This window comes from Priapulus caudatus, unplaced genomic scaffold, assembly GCF_000485595.1.
Source record: "Priapulus caudatus unplaced genomic scaffold, Priapulus_caudatus-5.0.1 Scaffold591, whole genome shotgun sequence".
Classification (NCBI taxonomy): domain Eukaryota; kingdom Metazoa; phylum Priapulida; class Priapulimorpha; order Priapulimorphida; family Priapulidae; genus Priapulus; species Priapulus caudatus.
The window spans coordinates 101,708-119,008 of record NW_014577652.1 but is presented as its reverse complement, the minus strand read 5'-3'; the positions used below and the strand labels follow the sequence as shown (position 1 = coordinate 119,008).

At 48.8% G+C, this 17,301-nt stretch overlaps 1 protein-coding gene across 1 annotated transcript; it reads left to right on the top strand.

The window, feature by feature from the left end:
* Positions 1-14,488: 14,488 nt before the first annotated feature.
* On the top strand, positions 14,489-15,616 carry LOC106811915. Its single transcript, XM_014815655.1, has one exon. It carries the CDS (start codon positions 14,489-14,491, stop codon positions 15,614-15,616), a length of 1,128 nt encoding a protein of 375 aa, XP_014671141.1.
* Positions 15,617-17,301: the final 1,685 nt, after the last annotated feature.

Below are 17,301 nucleotides of genomic sequence, written 5' to 3'. Positions count from 1 at the left end.
AAGGCGGCGGGGACGGAGGGGGAGCGGAGTGGAGGGGCCGGAGAAGACGGTTTTCGGCTTCGGAAAGGGAGGTTAGAGAGAGAGACGAATTAGGAAGGAAGGAGGTTTGAGAGGGGCGGGGAGAGGAGGAGGGGGAAGGGCGGGGAGGGAGGAGGGGGAACGGGCGAGGTGAGGGAGGAGGAGGAGAGGTGTGGGGCAGGGAGGAGGGGGAGGGCGGGGGAGTGGAGGAGGGGGAGACAAATTCTGCCTCAGGATGTGCGCGGGCGGAGAAGAAAATGGAACTTGCGTGGGTAAAAAGGAAAGAAAACGGATGTCAATAAAAACTCATAAATTCGTCGCGACAGGTTATCGGCTGATAGCTTACAAGTTATCGGGCTGCCTAGCTTACAGTTGTCGGCTGAGCTAGCTACAAGTTAGTCCTGCTGCTAGCTAAAGTTCTCGCACTTCTAGTAAAGTTGTCTGCCTGTCTAGCTACAATGTTGTCGGTGCTAGCTACAAGTTGGTCGAGTGCTGCTTACAAGTTGTCTGCTGCCTTAGCTACAAGTTGATCAAGCTGCCCTTAGCTACAATGTTGTCTGCTGCTAGCTACAATGTTGTCGGCTGCTAGTACAAGTTGTCGGGCTGCTGCCCTAAAGTTGTCGGCTGCTAGCTACAAGTTTGTTTGGCTGCTGGCACAAAGTTTGTCGGCTGCTCGCCTACAATTGTCGGTGCTTTAGGCTTAACAAGATTGTCGGCTGCCTAGCTACAATGTGTTGTCGCGCTGCCTAGCTACAACGTTGTCGGCTGCTTAGCTACAAAGTTGTCGCATCTCCCTTCCCCTCCCTTCCCCTCCCTTCCCCGCCTTCCCCCGAAACAGTTACTCACTATTGCTCGCAATCTACACGCGTGCAATCAGGTTTGCTGAGATCATATTCCGTCAGATGGCGTGCCCGGCGGCCACCGGTTCCATCATCAGCGGTGTCTCTATATATTCTACGAGGTTTCCGTCAGAAACCGCCGCGGGCGACGGCGACGGCAGGCGACAAAATGCATCGTCGCAAAAAATGCCTCATCTCACACCATCTCTTAGCGACTCGATTGTGATGTAATTTTTTCCGCCTGATTTTTCCGCGCGCGGGATAACGACGTTATGCTTGAAGGTCACGTGGGGTCGGTCCTGCTCCGCACAACCGGAGAGCGAGCGATGCTGGCGCCACGGCGCGGCAGCCGCACGAGTTATGTTCACCATTCACGTACGATGGGTGCATGGAGGAGGTGGCATGTCATAGACCACGCGTGTTCATCCACGAGAGAATCAATAGCGTGTGTAATATCAACGGCTTATTTGTTTCTCGTCATAGTCGGTAATTCTTGCGGAAATCACCGTCATTTACATATCAACGCGCATTTACCGCCAGTAAATGACTGAATAACTCGCTTAGATGCCTAAGTAATCTAACAAATTCTGTTATCCGTGCCATCGTGTACACTCCACGCATGCGCGCCTAGCATGATTTTGGAACGAATGGTGCTGGTTGTTGTGTTTTTTTAATTTTATACGTGTTTTATTTATGGATTTTTTATTCATTAGACGATTATTGTAATTGTCTGAGCTCGTTAATTATGTTTTTAATTATGAGCTTGTTAACTGCTTAATGATGAGCTAGAATGCCGAGATCGTTTAAACATGGCCGCCATGATCGTGTATGAAAGCTGGCATTACACTAGCTTCACGTAGCGCGCGATTACCCGCAATATTTCACACGAATATATACATTTACGAATACATACATTTGCACGAATGTGTTCGTTTATCTCGAGAGATGCTTCCCAGAAGATCAAACAAAAACCGCGCACCAGTTGTCATCACGTCCACACACGCCGCTCGAGCGTGGCGACGTGACGTCGACAGTGCCAACGTGACGCGACAGATTCCCCGGCAGGACTAGTAATAATTTCACGCAATTTCTATCATTCTGATGCAAATGTTTTTTACTTTATTGGCGGACAGAACGTAAAAGAAACGGAGAGCTGAGTAATGGGATGCTGTAGGAGAGGGAGTGCGAGAGAGAGGGGGAGAAAAAGAGGGGAGGGGAGATAGGGAGAGGGAAAGGGAGCGAGCAAGATAAAAGGAGAAAGAGTGGGAGAGGGAGCGAGAGAGAGAGAGAGAGAGAAGGAGAGAGAGAGAAGGGGGAAATAGGAAGGGGGAGAAGGCGAGCGAGAGATGAAATGAGAGCGAGAGACGGAGAAAGAGCGAGAGAGAGAGAGAATGGGAGAGACGGAGCGAGAGAGCAAAAGAGAACGAGAGAGGGAGAGAGACGGAGCGAGAGAGCGTGAGAGAACGAGAGAGAGAGAGAGAGAGAGAGAGAGAGAGAGGGATGAGAGAAGGAGGGAGAGGAGAGAGACAGATGAGAGATGAGAGAGAGGGGAAGAGCACTGACGAGAGAGCAGAGGGTTGAAGAATGAGAGGAGGAGGGGGGGAGAGAGAGAGAGACAGAAAGGTGAGAAGAGAAGAGAGAGACAGAAGGTGAGAGAGAGAGAGAGACAGAAGGTGAGAGAGAGAGAAGAGAGAGAAGAGAAAGAAGAGAGAGATGAGAGAGAGAAGAGAGAGAGAAAGAGAGAAGAGAGAGAGGAAAAGAGGATGAGAGAAGAGAGAGGAGAGGAGAGAAGATAGAGAGAGGAGGAGAGAAGAGAGAGACGAGAGGAGGAGAGAGAGAGAGAAAGATGAGTAGAAGAGAGAGAGTGAAATGTGCGGTGAAATACGGTTATACGAATGCTAAAAAAAGGACTTAGCGAGAATGAGCTATTTACAATGAATTTAACAGCTATTATTTCCGGCATGTGCGTCCGTGCTGCGCCAGCGTGGCCGGCTTCCGTGTGTGGTCGCCGTCGCGTGTATTCAAAGCGTGTGTCATTCGTGCATGCCGTGCGTGTATCGTGGGCGTGTATGCATGGCGTGTGGCATCATGGCGGTGTGCGTGGCGTGCGTGCTAAGCGTGCGTGCGTGGGCGTCTCGTCCGTGTATTCAGCGTGTGTGATGTCGTGTATATGCGTGCGCTGTGTATCATGCGTGTGTGCATGCGGTGTGCGTGCGTGCGTTGCGTGCGTGCGTGCTGCGTAGCGTGCGTCTGTCCGTGTAATTCCAAGCGTATATGCAACTCAAGAGTCCATAATAGAGAATAATCGTTCTATTATGCACTCTTGAACAGTCTGCAAGCCTGATATACGCGGGAAGCTGCGCATAACGCCGCGGCAGCGGTGACACAATGACTTAATCGCTTGCCCTTATTTAGAATACTTTCCACGAAAGCCCTTCTGGGTAATAGGATAAAGCCGTAGTAATCAGGTCAATTGAGGCAGTTTCTGCTGTGCCAGATAGCCCATTTCGACTCTGCACGTAGTGCGAGAATAAATCCAATGGTCGTAATTCGTACTTTGTTGGGTTTGCGGCGTTTGTTTTTTTCTATAAAAAAGGCGAATTTCTAATTTTATTTAATTTAACGCCCTGAAGTTATTCTGCAGTACAATACGCGGCCGCATAAAGATCGCGCAGCACGAGGCTCTCTTCGAGGCCATTTCGCCACAAGAAAGTTTCCCTAGAGACTGGGCCCCCCGGTCCAGAGTTCACGACGCTCCACTAACATAACTTTAAGTGTAGCGAAACAGACTTTGCCCGAATTAACGTCCGTACCAGTCTAACTCCGAATCGTGACGTCGCGTTTTCATTATCGTAGCCATCGTTCCTGTCTCCTTTTTATGAAACCCTCTTTGACCGCGCTCGCACATGCTCCTATCTAGCCGCGTTTGCCGGTTTTTGCATATTATCCCGAGCCACTAGCAGCAAGATCAAGCCCGCACGTACAGCACACACTGATTGCACAGGTTTGTTTAGACTGGAGGGCCACTAGCGGCAAGCATATAGACTGGTATTACATTCCACACGCTACGCGCTACGAATATTGCTATTTAGCTACATTACAAAAATATGTTACAATAATTACTACTAAAGCTACTCACTACTAGTTACTAGTCAGTAGTAGTACTATAACAGTTACCAGGCACTACTAGTACTAAAGTAGTATACTATAACTACCAGGACCGAGCAAGGAGCTAATAGTAATTAGAAATTAAGTATACTCTGTTACTAGTACTTAACTTACTAATAATTCGACGAAACCCTACCATGAACCTAACTCTAGTTATGACTTGATATTAATATTATATTTTATATGATGTATAATGACATTGTTTTTATTGCCCATCGCCCATAATCAATTGGGCCCATATAATATTGGGAGCCATGTTCTCTATCAATTGAAAGGCACAATAGTACTATCCTAGACTCTATAGCGACTTGCCAAGAAACGCTCCTTGCTAAGGGTAGAATAATCCCCTAGGATAATTACTGTAGACACAGGACACTCTGAATGCGTTTCAATAAAATAATAAATGCTCTATACTAAATACGAAATCCCTATTTACTTTTTACGAATATGTTGTTAAATTGTTTTCTAGTATAGCCGTATCGTCTGCTTTCATGAAGGTTGCGTAGGTGCATAAGGCTATTATATATACTATGGACTCCGGCTCCCACCTCGATTCCTAGCCATTGAGTGATTCTAAGCTATAGCCGAGAGGTTGCGAGTAGAGTGCCAGTTCTATTGCTATAGCCGCGCAGGCTGGCGCACTGTTTCCAACTCCTGTACATGCCTCGCCATTGAACGTTTGCATAAAACGTTGGCAGCGTTCGGGCTGCGGCGAAAGAGCGCGCGGTAGCTGTTTTCGTGATTCTGACAGCGCGTTTCCATTATCTGGCAAGGTTCGGCGAATGTCAAGAATTTCGACATCCTTTCTTGATGTCGCGTGTAATCAGCCAGCTCGTTCTACGAACAAGTTAACTCTGGTTTACAGTTTTTTATAACAATCAATCACTGTTTGACGTTCCATAATGCACCCTCTGTGTTCCCCGCACTAAAATTGGCGACTGTTCCGCTGGCAGGCTATGGGATTCCGTCCAGCGCCCCATTCATTGATCGGCGCACGGATCCATAGTGGCCAGCGCTGCCATACTGTCGTAGCGAGTCCCAATATGCGGCGCGTAGGCGCCTTGCCCGCGGACTGCGCGGTCATGCCTTGCGACTTGGATCATCTCGTTCGGGCACGCTTCTCTGTATCCATATCATCTGATATGCATGCAGTGCGTCCCAGGCCATTATGTATCGTGCAGTAGATTGCTCGTGGTGGGTTGCATACAGTGTGTGAGGTGCGTAAACCGGTGCGTGCGTAGCGTACCGTGCGTGTGTGCCTTCCGTGTGTGACTAACGCACTGCGATGTATGCCATGCGATGATTGTGCATGACACGCTTATGGGCTGCGTGTGTGCATACTCGCGCCCGGTCGCGTGGTGAGTGTCCGAGATGCACACTGCTCATAACAAAAGTATACGACATGGACTGTGTGTGTTATACAGTAGGGTGTGACGTGAAGTGCTGTGTGCCGTGCGTGTGTGTGTGCGTCAGCGTGCCTGCGTGCGGTTATATAGGACGCGTCAAGATGTGTCGTATGTGCCTACGCTGACTGCGGGGCCATATGTAATGCGAGCATCCTGAGATCAGGATGTTCGGTAGATTACGTCGTTTTGATGTGCTCGTCGACTTGAGTTGTGTGATGTTGTGTGTGGATGTTGCGTCCGTCGCGTAGCCGTGTCTTTAATGCGCGCCGGTAATCAGAGGGTTGCATTTGACTGCGTCGCCGTGTCGTACACGTACACTATAAAGCAACCGTCCCTTTCAAGTTTTTTATCAACCATATTTTACTCACACGCCGTAGATTTTCACATGCGATGATTGAGTAGTGTCTCCGTGAGAGGCGCATAGGGAACGCTGCGTGTACCGGCGTGCGGGCGGTCCTGGATGGCGCTGTCGTAGTGGCTTTCAAGCCAGAGAAATTACCATTCTAATAGTCGGAGTAAACCAGAGTCTCCTCTACAATACACATTGCAAAAGAATGAAGTATAGTTGATCGTTAATTAAACACGATTTTTAGTATTAATGCACACACGCCGAAATACTGATATTATATATATATATATATATATAATATTTATTATTGATAACCATTACAGTACACGCTTCCTCACGGCCCGAAAGCTCATTCTATAACGAGTATTGGCATCTTAAGTTTTGGCCACATTGCAAATTACCAATCTCCCGGTACGTTTATTAAGTCATCCCGTGAAGCGACACAGCCGCTGGATCGCATATGCTCGTCTACCTCCCAAACGGTGGCGCCTCTGTGTTTATCGGCTCCGCTCTACTACGGGCCATATGGCTACATACATACTCACTACGTTACATGTGTAATACACCGCCGCGTGCTAGCGTACCGAAGGGATGGAGAGCAGGGGAAGCTAGAAGCCGATTACATCACTCAGCTCCCCGCGTACACACGACGCCAACGAAACAAATAACGTCCGAAATTTCATTAACGGCGGTTGTAAAACAGCAACAGAGGCAATCAGAGGAAGATGGCGGCCAGCGATGATAACAGGAAATAATTGCTCATCAGGTCCGCGCTCTCGACGTGTCAATTAATAGTTTTTGGCTGCATCCAAAAAATCTATGCCGTAATAATTGATAAAGAGTTCGCGGTTTGCGCGAATGGATTTCGTCCGGATTGTGTTACTAATTAACTTAATGTGTCGTTGAGGCTTGGCGTTATGTAAATGTATTTGAATCTGTGTGCGTCGTCGGTGTGCTGGTGGGGGCGGCGCGTGACTGTCTGTTGTGTGTGTGGTGGTGTGTGCGTGCGTGCGTGCGTGCGTGCGCTGCACTGTGTGTGAGGTGCGCGTACGTGTGGGCGCGTGTCCGTGTGCATTGCCGTGTATACCTCGTTAATCGCAGTAAGTGCGGTGGGGTTATGCATAAGCATTAGCGAGTGGAACCAGCTATTGAATAAGGTAGGCAGACAGACCATTCAACTCTTGGCTACACCAAGCCGCAATACAAACGCATTCCGCAGCGCGAAATGTAATCACACCTTGTGCGAGTCTTGTTTTTCACGGGTGTAACAACCACCCCGGACATTGCGAGACTGAGTCCGTAATACCCCCGTCACAGGCGGCTTCCGGGGTGGCGTCCTTACTGGCGCTGCTACGGCGACGGAAAATGGGCCAGAGCGCGCCAAAGTGTCGCCATGAAGCCGTGGTATTAAGCGTGTGAAAAGCGCAGACATCGTGGTGTGGTCGCCATGGTCCCAATGATCGCCCGATCACCGGCGTTTGTTTTGAAGCATGTTCAAAAAACAAACGCCAAAGTTCGGCAAATCTGACCTGGAAACGCGGTGAGAACGCGTGGGTCGCGAAAGTGTCGTGAGACAAGTCGTCGAACATCTCCATAAAACGTAGTACAACGCGCAGTACACCGTGGCAAAGACGCTGCGAAAATTGATGAACATTTTTCAACGGAGAAATTCACTGGATGCTATCTTCATCCGATCTGCCGATCTGTTTCATCGCCGATCTGTCTCGGCCATTGGCCACGGCACATCGGCCTCTGGTAAGTTTTGTTTCTTCGCAATCGTGTTTTCTAGCTTCTACTCAGCAAACGCACAACTATACAGTTAAAATTTTCGAAAACAATGCTGACGCAGCTATATAAGTCGCCGTGAGAACGTGTAGAAACGGGACCGTGAGGTCGCCGTGCAGTCGCGATACACGTAGAAGACGCGTGGTAAGAACCCCCAATGAGTGTGGTGAGAAGCGGGCCGGCGGGAACGCCGGGATCGCCGTTGCCGAAGCCCATAGATTCCAATTAGAAACGCCATAAGCGCGGAGCAGGTCGTAGCGGGCGCCGCGTGAGAACGCGTATTGATCGCACAGGTTCCGGTAAGAGCGCGGTTTTTTTCAAAGTTATAATTTTTGGGACTTTTCTCGCGTTTCTGTTCTGCCGGTTTGCCGGCGACCTGTACATTTCTGGTCCGCCGCGGTCGCGGATGGTGCGCCGTCGCGGTGTGACGGGGGTATTAGTAACAACAACAGTACGTTACACACTCGTTCGCTATGGTTCGGGTTTGCCGACACGGTTTGCAAGGACTCAGCGTGCCCGGCCTGGCTGTCTGCTGCTGCTGCTGTTGCCTGCATGCTGCTCTGCGCCACATTACGCTGTTAAACTCAATGTGAAATTTCATCCGTTGTATTCCAAACATAGACACAACATTCTATTCCCGCGTAATTCGCCGCCCGCTGCCACCAATTTGTACAGTAGCAACACCCGGCTATTTATATAATATATACCGTAATATAAATAACCCTATATATATATATAATATATATATCATATATATATCAAGACGCTCATAGTAGAGATTCTCTAGAGATCTCTATTATGAGGCTCTTGATATATATATAATAGGACACGAAGTGATGTCGTTTGGTGCGTGGTCCCTTGGATGCACAATGCTGAATCTTACCGCCTTTTGGTAAACTCTAACCTGACCCGCTTTCTCAGCAGGTGCGGGAATTGCAGAGAAGTGCTAGAGCTAGGTCCACCACAAAGCCTGTAGGAAATTACAGTGGCCAGGCTGGCAATTAAGCGAGGCAGCTGAAGTTGTCTCACACACCGAAAATACCAAATGTTTCGTTTTAAAACATGACTTTCGATAAGGCCTGATGTTGTGGCTACAGGCCGTCTCGTTTATTCATGGTACATTAAAACAAGTATAAAAGTTAGTAATATATAGTATAAATAAGTTTGAAGTGTATAATATCAAAAGATATGACATATAGGTATTCAAAATTGTTTTATCTGAATTTGGCAGAGTATCGATTACATTTCTTGCAACAATTTATTTTTTACGTCTATGCATTTTAGCCTTGGTAAGCTTTCGATCACTGAGAGATGGCTTCGTATACATAGAGAAGTTAGGTGTGCATCTACGAAACTGCCAGAGACAATTCAGACTGCTTTAACATTTGAACCACTCCTTCTCGAATTTGATTGACGTGTGCAAGGTCATGAAGAGCATCCGGAATTTGGCGGACTTCCGAACAATAGTACTTTACGAGTCCCTCCTGCAACAAGCAAGGACGTGGTCCAAGACGTAGGGCTTTAGGGCGTAGTATGTTGTAGCCAGCTGTAGGGCAGCATAACAGTATGTAGGGCATTAACAATCGTTCAGTAAGCATGCATCGTCATCGTCTAGCTCTAGTCCATCATCATTATCATCGATCATCATCATCATTCATCAAGTCATTCATTATCATCAATCATTCATCATGCATTCCATCATCATCATCATCATGCTATTATCATCAAAGCAACAACAGACAATCAGTAGCAGCTAGTAGCAGCAGGGGGGGGGGCATGTGTGTGTATGTGTGTGTCGTGTGCTGTGTGTGTGTGCGTGTGCGTGTGCGTCGTGTGCGTCTGTGCGTGGCGTTGTGCGTGTGCCGTTGTGGCGTGTGCGTGTGCGTGGTTGCGTGTTGCGTGTGTGTGGGTGTGTGCGTGTGGCGTGATGGCGTGTGCGTGTGCGTGGTGCGTGTGCGTAGTGCGTGTGCGTGTGCGTGTGCGTTGCGTGGCCGTGTGCGTGCGTGGGCGTGTGCGTGTGCCGTGTGCGTGTGCGTGTGTCGTGTGTGCTGGTGTTGTGTGCGTTGTGCGTGTGCGTGTGCGTGTGCGTGTGCTTGTAATGTGTGTGGCGTGTGCAGTGTGGCGTGTGGCGTGTGTGTGTGTGTGTGTGTGTGTGTGTGTGGTGTGCATGTCGTGCGTGTCGCGTGTGCGTGTGATGTGTCTGGCTGCTGGTGTGGGCGTGTGTGTGTGTGTCGTGTGTGTGTGTGTGTGTGTATGTGCGCTGTGTGTGTGTGCGTGCGGCGCGGTGCTGTCACGTGCGTGTGTGTCGTGTGTGTGTGCGCGGCTGCGCGGCGATTGTGTGTTGTGCTGTGTGTGTGGAGGTGTGTGGTTGTGTGTGTGTGTGTGTGTCGTTGTGTTGATGTGGGTGTGTGGTGTGTGTGTGTGTGTGTGTGCTGTGTGGGTGTGTGCTGTGTGTGTGTGTGTGTGTGTGTGTTGTGTGTGTGTGTGTGTGTGCGTGTTGTGTGTGTGGTATTGTGTGAATGTGTGTGTGCGTGTGTTGTGTGCGTGGCGCGTGCGTGTGTGTGGCTGTACGTGCGTGGCGCGCGTGCGTGTACGTGCGTGTGCACGCTATTTCCGTCGCATATGTTAGGGTTAGGGTTTATGGGCGATACATTTATCGAACATTCTAGTAAATTGTCTCGTGAATAATTGATGGCTACAAACGAAACAGGAAAAACACCAATTAAAGTTATATTAAATCAGGCGTTTAATGTCGCAGCACGTCGTACGGGCGGATGACGTTAATGTGAGTATTATTACACTTTATCACGAAAGAACGCCATTATTGTTATAAAGCGGCAGTACAGCAGTCTGGCGCATATATTTCATTCTTACAAAAAGAAAATGTCAAATTCACTCACACTCACTCACATACATACACGCACGCACGCACGCACACACGCACGCACACGCTCACATACACTCACTCACTCAAACGGCAGCACTATATAATAGAATGATATGAATATATATATATATATATATAAATATATCTTTATACGCACTCACACACAAACACACAGCATCACTATGCACACATGCGCCAGTAAGACCAATATGGCGAGAAGTTGACGCTCGCTCGGTGTTCATGCAAACAACCTCTAATGTTTCATGGATGCGCTGCTTCACCGTCCACAGCAAACATTCACGCTATTCGCTCCGATTCGCTCTATCTACATCGCTCTCCTTTCATCGAACCGGTAAAAGTCAACGCTGTTTTAAACGCTTTTGAAACCGGAGCGCTGTGTAGCGATGCTGCCACGCGGGGGTCGAGTGTTCATGAGTGAGTCTAGCGTTGGTGAAACTAAGGGCTACAGACGGTAGCCCGTGGTAACCGCATCCGCCACGTGCAGACGCGTTCGATTCTCGCTTCTCCCTCGCGTGGAGCGAACAAAACTAACGGGCTATTCGTTGACACGCACATCGTCGCAACGTTTGATGTGTTGATCCACCCCGTTACACCAGACGACACTTACAGGCAGTTCTGGCTTTATCTGTGTGTATATATCTTGCTGAGATCATCTAAGCAAAGCACTTCTCTTTCTCTCTCAAATAGGTATAGACAGAATAACGCGGAACAGTGTTCCTAGCGTGCATTGTTATTTAGAGTACGTTTTGTTCGTGCATAGAATTAGATGAATGAGATCTATTTAAATTTCCTGAGTTAAATAACATTAGAATTTAACCGTCGCTGGCGTGCTCATTATAATAACCTCATTATCATATTTCACTCGCTCGAACGAACGTCGTAACAACAACTTCGTTATATTGGAAATGCATTTACTGTCATACACTCGCTACTTGAAGTCAGCAATCATACGCGCCACTTTCAAACGGAAGAATTTTTATTCGGGGAAAGAAATGCAGGGAAGCTTCCGTTAAATATCGTTAATAAGTTCCTGAAAAGTTCCGGAGAAGAAAAGGCGTCCTGAAGCGAGACAGGAAACGATACGATAGCAAAAAAAATTCTATGGCTTTTTTTTGGTTAGATTGCAGCCGTTATTTCGTATGGAAAGCTGATATTCTAAACTTAACGTTGTTATTATTTTATTATTAAATAATTATATATTAATATTGAATTTTATCATGATATTAATAATAGTGTTTTTTTATATTATCAAATTCGATATGATAAGATATATCATAGACAACCCTTTAGAAGTATCCGATTCGTTGGAGGGGGAGCGTAGTGGGTGATCAGGGCTAAGGTAGAAACATGGCGGATACGTGTTTGAAGCAGACGCCTTGCCTAACTAACGCCATGTGCCTCACAGCGCCGTCACTGTACACGTCACGAGGTCGCGCTCGCTGACGTCATAGCGATGCTTCGAGAGACTTTAATGAGCCGGCAAGTTGTTTAATTAATCGTCGATTTAATGACGATAAATGAGATGCAGATTACACCGCAACATGCTCTACTTCCGTGTCGTATTTAAGCGTGCGCGCGCGTCAGCGTGAGTGTGTGTATAACATTGCTGATACTTTCTCTGTGTTTTTGCTGTGACAGTTACAATCGCGTGCAGCGCAATAATACCATCTAACGAGCCACGAGGAAAATTCATCATTCGACATTTCTTCAACTTTCTCGACGTCGTTACGTTATTAGGCTATATTATATATCCATTATTATATTATATATATTATATATTATATTATATCTCCATTAATTAACTGCGGCTTTGAACTAAATTCTCGTTGCTTTAATGACGACAGAGGTTTTTTGCTGATTCTTCTGACACTTCTCGTGGCGGCGTGGGACGACGTTTATGCGCCAATTACGAATTATCGACGCTCATCATCCCCAGCAGCCGCCATCATTCATTATTCAACTAGCTCACTAATTACGCCTCGATACCCGAAACACCCGTCCGCGAGGGAGCGCAGCGGCGAGGAAAAGCTCGGGAGACGATAGCTTGGCAGCGATCCAGATATTTCTTCTGGATATTCTACGTTCGGATCGCTTTCTTTCTGCGTGTTGAAGATCTTTGGTGGTGGGTGGCGGGTGGTGGTGCTGTTGCTGCTGCTGCTGGTGGTGGTGGTGGTGCTGCTGCTGCTGCTGCTGCTGCTGCTGGTGGTGGTGATGGTGGTGGTGGTGGTGGTGGTGGTGGTGATGGTGGTGGTGGTGAATCGCGTGGTGCGGGGGATGGTGGTGGAGGGGTGATGTAGTGAGTAGGTGTGCTGTGCTCGGTGTCGGTGTGGTGGTGGCGGTGATGGTGGGTGATGCGTGCATTAGGGGTGGTGGCGTGATGGTGAGTGGTGGTGATGCCGTGCGTGTGGTGTGACTGCTGGTGGTGGATGCGTTCTGCTGTGCCCTGCTGTTGCTGCTGCTGCTGGTGGTTGGTGGTGGTGCTATGTCCTGCTGCTGCTGTTGGTGGTTGGTGGTGTTACTGCTCCTGCTGGCTGCTGCTCGTGGTGGTGGTGTGTTGGTGCTGGGTGCTGCTGCTGCTCTGCTCGTGCTGCTGCCATGCTGCTGCCTGTCGTTGGTGGTTGTGCTCTTGCTGTGTTGGTGGTGCGTGCGGTAGTGGGGTGGGGGGTGGTTGGTGAGGTGTGTGTGTGTGTGTGTGTGTGGTGCGTGTGTGGTTGTGTGTGTGTGTGGGTGGGTGTGTGTGTGTGTGTGTGTTGTGTGTGTGAGTTGGTGTGTGTGTGTGTGTGTGCTTGCTGTGTGTTGTGTGGTGTGTGTGTGTGTGTGTGTGTGCTGTGTGTGTGTGCTGTGTGGGTGTGTGTGTGTGTGTGTGCTGTGTGTGTGTGTGCTGTGTGTGATTGGGTGGTGTGTGCTGATTGCTGGGTGTGTGGGCCATGTGTGTGTGTGGTGTGTGGGTGATGTCGTGTGTGTGTGTTGTCGTCTGTGGTGGTGGGTCATTGTGTGCTGTGTGTGTGTGTGTGTGTGTGTGTGTGCTTGTGCTGAGTGTGTGTGTGTGTTGCGGGTTGGGGGGGAGAGGTGGATGTTAGCGGAGGCGAGGATGTAATAGAATTGCAGTTAGAATTAGCTTCATCGTCGGGATTCATTTTGAGTCAGCGATCAGAGATTGGAGATTGCACTGCTGTCGCTCTTAGTCGCTACCACTAGAGACGCCGTCGCCCCGCGTCCGTCCCGCGAGATATTGCGAGAGCTTCTTTCATCGGAGTGTCGCTTCTGAATAGAGAGCGCAGCGTTGTTGTCTGCTCTAAATGTGGGGAACGCAATCTGTAAATACATGCACGCACAGCGGCAAGCTGGGCTACTCTGATGAATTCAATCTCACTAACACGACGAGAAAGAACGCGCCCTGTATTGAATTTATAAATGGAATGGATATAATGGTATTTCTCGCGTGGTGCTTGAATGGACGATATCATGAAATCTGGTCTTATCGTGATACGGAGTGCAAGAATATATAAATATACTATTTATGCGATGGGGGGGGCGCGGGGGCGCCCGCCCGGGGGGGGGGCGCGGGGGCGGCGGGCGGCGCCGGGGCTGGGGGGGCCTATTCTTTACAAATATAATAACTTTTAAGCTTAGTGAAATGATGAGAACGACTGAGGTTTCCGAGTCATTTAATTAGTTACTTGTAAAACTAACGTTGTATATAATATTTAATATCTATTGTAATTTATTTATTTATTTATTACACACCCACAGACACACATATACACGCACACGCACACACACACACACACACACACACACATTCTGTAATTTTCCTATATTTCTCCGCTCAAACTCTCACCTCCATGCTACAACATCGTGTATTTCGCTACCACAGAGGCTGCCGACACCTGGGTTCTACGCTCGCTGCCGTGCTGCGTGCACCACCGCTGACTAGTCCCCCCCTCCCCCGCACGCACCTCCACCTGGTTGTCACACACTGCTGTGCTTGTATTGGCAGCTTGCCTGTGATGCCATGGGAGACGGGAACACGGACACTGTGACCGAGACACACACAATTAGCTCCGAACAACGGGTCGAACCAGCGACGCAACATAACGAAACGACGGGGTTCTCCCATAGAGCGGCTGCTGCTAATGTGAAGTTAGGAAGCCGCGACGGGGAAGATGCTACGGAGGATGAGGAAGCTGCTGCAGGGCATCCCGGTGCGTCAGTGAGAGGTGACGGTGGAGGAGGAACTTCGGAGAAGGAGAAGGAGACTGCCGTACTCCCAGCGGAGAGAGACGCGACGGTGCGTCGGCCCGGCGGAGCTAGCGACGACACAGACGACGCAAAACTCGAGAGAAACGACGAGAATTTGGCGGAATCCTCGACGGAAGACGTCGGCGCAGCTGATAGCCGACGTGGCGGCGACGTCGTCGAAAACAATAGAACAGCTCCGGGATTAGTCGACGGGAAAGGTTTAGCGGGTGGCGCTAACTCAGCCGACAAAAAGACGGCCGACGACAAGAAACCCCCGCAAGGTGGCGACGCACATAAGCGTCACAGCGACGATAGCGACGGAAACAATAAGAAAATCGCCGACGGCACATTGAAAGTTGAACGCAATCACGAACGCTCGAATGAAACAATCGGCGCAAACGAACAAACCTCATACTCAGAGAGCGATAATTCTCATAAAACCACTAAAACTGATAAAAACATTGCGGACAGTACTGACGGCGCCAGAGAACCCGAGGTTAACAGCGAGGCGAAGCAATCGAAAAACAAAGATTTGTCGGAAATCCGCTCGAGTAACGAAGCAGACGTCACAAAGGGTGACGGGATAAGTAAACCGGAGAAAATAGCTAACGCTTTCAGCGACAAACCGACCGACAAAACACATCAACACGCGGACGCGAGCGAAAACCATCGTGAAATTGCCGACGACAAGAATAAGGACGAATCGATTTCCGATGACAATAACGCGAACGATGATAAACGAACAGGAAAAAACGCGCAGCAGCCGCATATGAAAGAAGAAATGTATTCTCATTTACCGAGCTCGCGAGAATCTGACTCGAGTCTTCATGCGGACACGCTGGTGTCTGAATCGAGAACGCTCGGACTAGAGGAACTTATCCAGAACTATGATGATCCGTAAGTTATATATGTATGCCCCATCTCTCTATCTTTGTATTGCTCCATCTCTCCCCACCCGTCTCTCTCCTCTCTTCTCTCTCTCGCTCTCTCCTCTCTTTCTCCGGCGCACTCTCTTCTTCTCTTCTCCCATTACTCTCTCTTCGTTCTTTTATCTATCTATCTATCTATCTATCTATCTATCTATGCTATCATATTCTATTCTATCTATCTATCTATCATAATCTATCTATCTAATCTATTTATCTATTAATCTATTTATACTATTTATCTATCTATCTATCTATCTAGTCTATACCTATCTATCTACATCTCATCTTATCGTATCTGATTAGTCTATCTATCTATCTTCTATCTATCTGTCCAATCTCCCTCTTCTATCTGTCTCGCTTATGCTATCCCTCTCTGTACTGCGCTTTCTATCCCTCTCCTGGTCTTGTCTCTCTCTCTTTCTCTCTCCTTCTCTCGTCTCTTTCTCTCTACTCTTCTCTCTCTCTCTCTCGTCTCTCTATCTCATGTCTCTCTCTTTCTCTCTCTTCTCCAGTATATGTGTATATATATGCAATATACTTATGTATATACTAATCTATATATATTATATATATATTATACATTGCATCACATTACTGGGAATAGTCGGGACAGCGTGGATGCGGCGGCGTGGTATCATGACAGTATAGAAAACAATTAGATGGGATAGTCGCAACTAGCGTCGCTTAACGATTGTAAAGCCGTCACCATCGCACACGCATGACACACACACACACACACACACACACAACAGACACACACAACACACAACACACACCACTCACGCAACACCACAGCGCCACCACACACACACGCACACACACACACAACACACGCTACAGCGCCACACGCACACATCACGCACAATACAACGCCACACCACAGCACGCACACACACGACAGCGGCCACGCCGCACACACCCACACTACACACACAGACACACGCACACACGGCACACACACGCACACACACAACACACACCACACGCATACACACAACAACACCACGCACACACACCGCACACACACACACGCGCGCACACACACACACACACACCACACACACAACAAACATACCACACACACACGGCACACACACGACGTACACACACACACACGCACAACACAACACGCACCACGACACACACACCGCACCACACGCACACACCACACGCACACACGCACACACACCCACACACACGACACACACACACGAACACCACACACCGACGAAACACACACACACACTCCCACACACACACACACCACACACACACACACGCACACAACAACACCACACGCACCACACACAACACACACACACCACACGCAAACACCCACACACGCACGCCACACACACACACACACACCACACACACAACACCCACGACAAACACACGCACACTCACACACACACACGCACACACCTACACACACCCACCCACAACGCACATCACACCACCAACACACACACACAACCAACACACACACCACACAACACACACACCACACACCATCACGACACGCACACACACACACACAGCACACACTGTGTTACATTCTGTAGTTGTCACCTGCCATGGTCTGTCGCTGGTGTCGGCTCTAGCGCAGGGCGAGGGACCCTGCACTCCATTATTGATTCAACGCGCGTCGTTTTAC

Coding starts and splice junctions, on each gene's coding strand:
- LOC106811915 (XM_014815655.1), top strand. CDS start 14,489: ATGGGAGACGGGAACACGGACACTGTGACCGAGACACACACAATTAGC.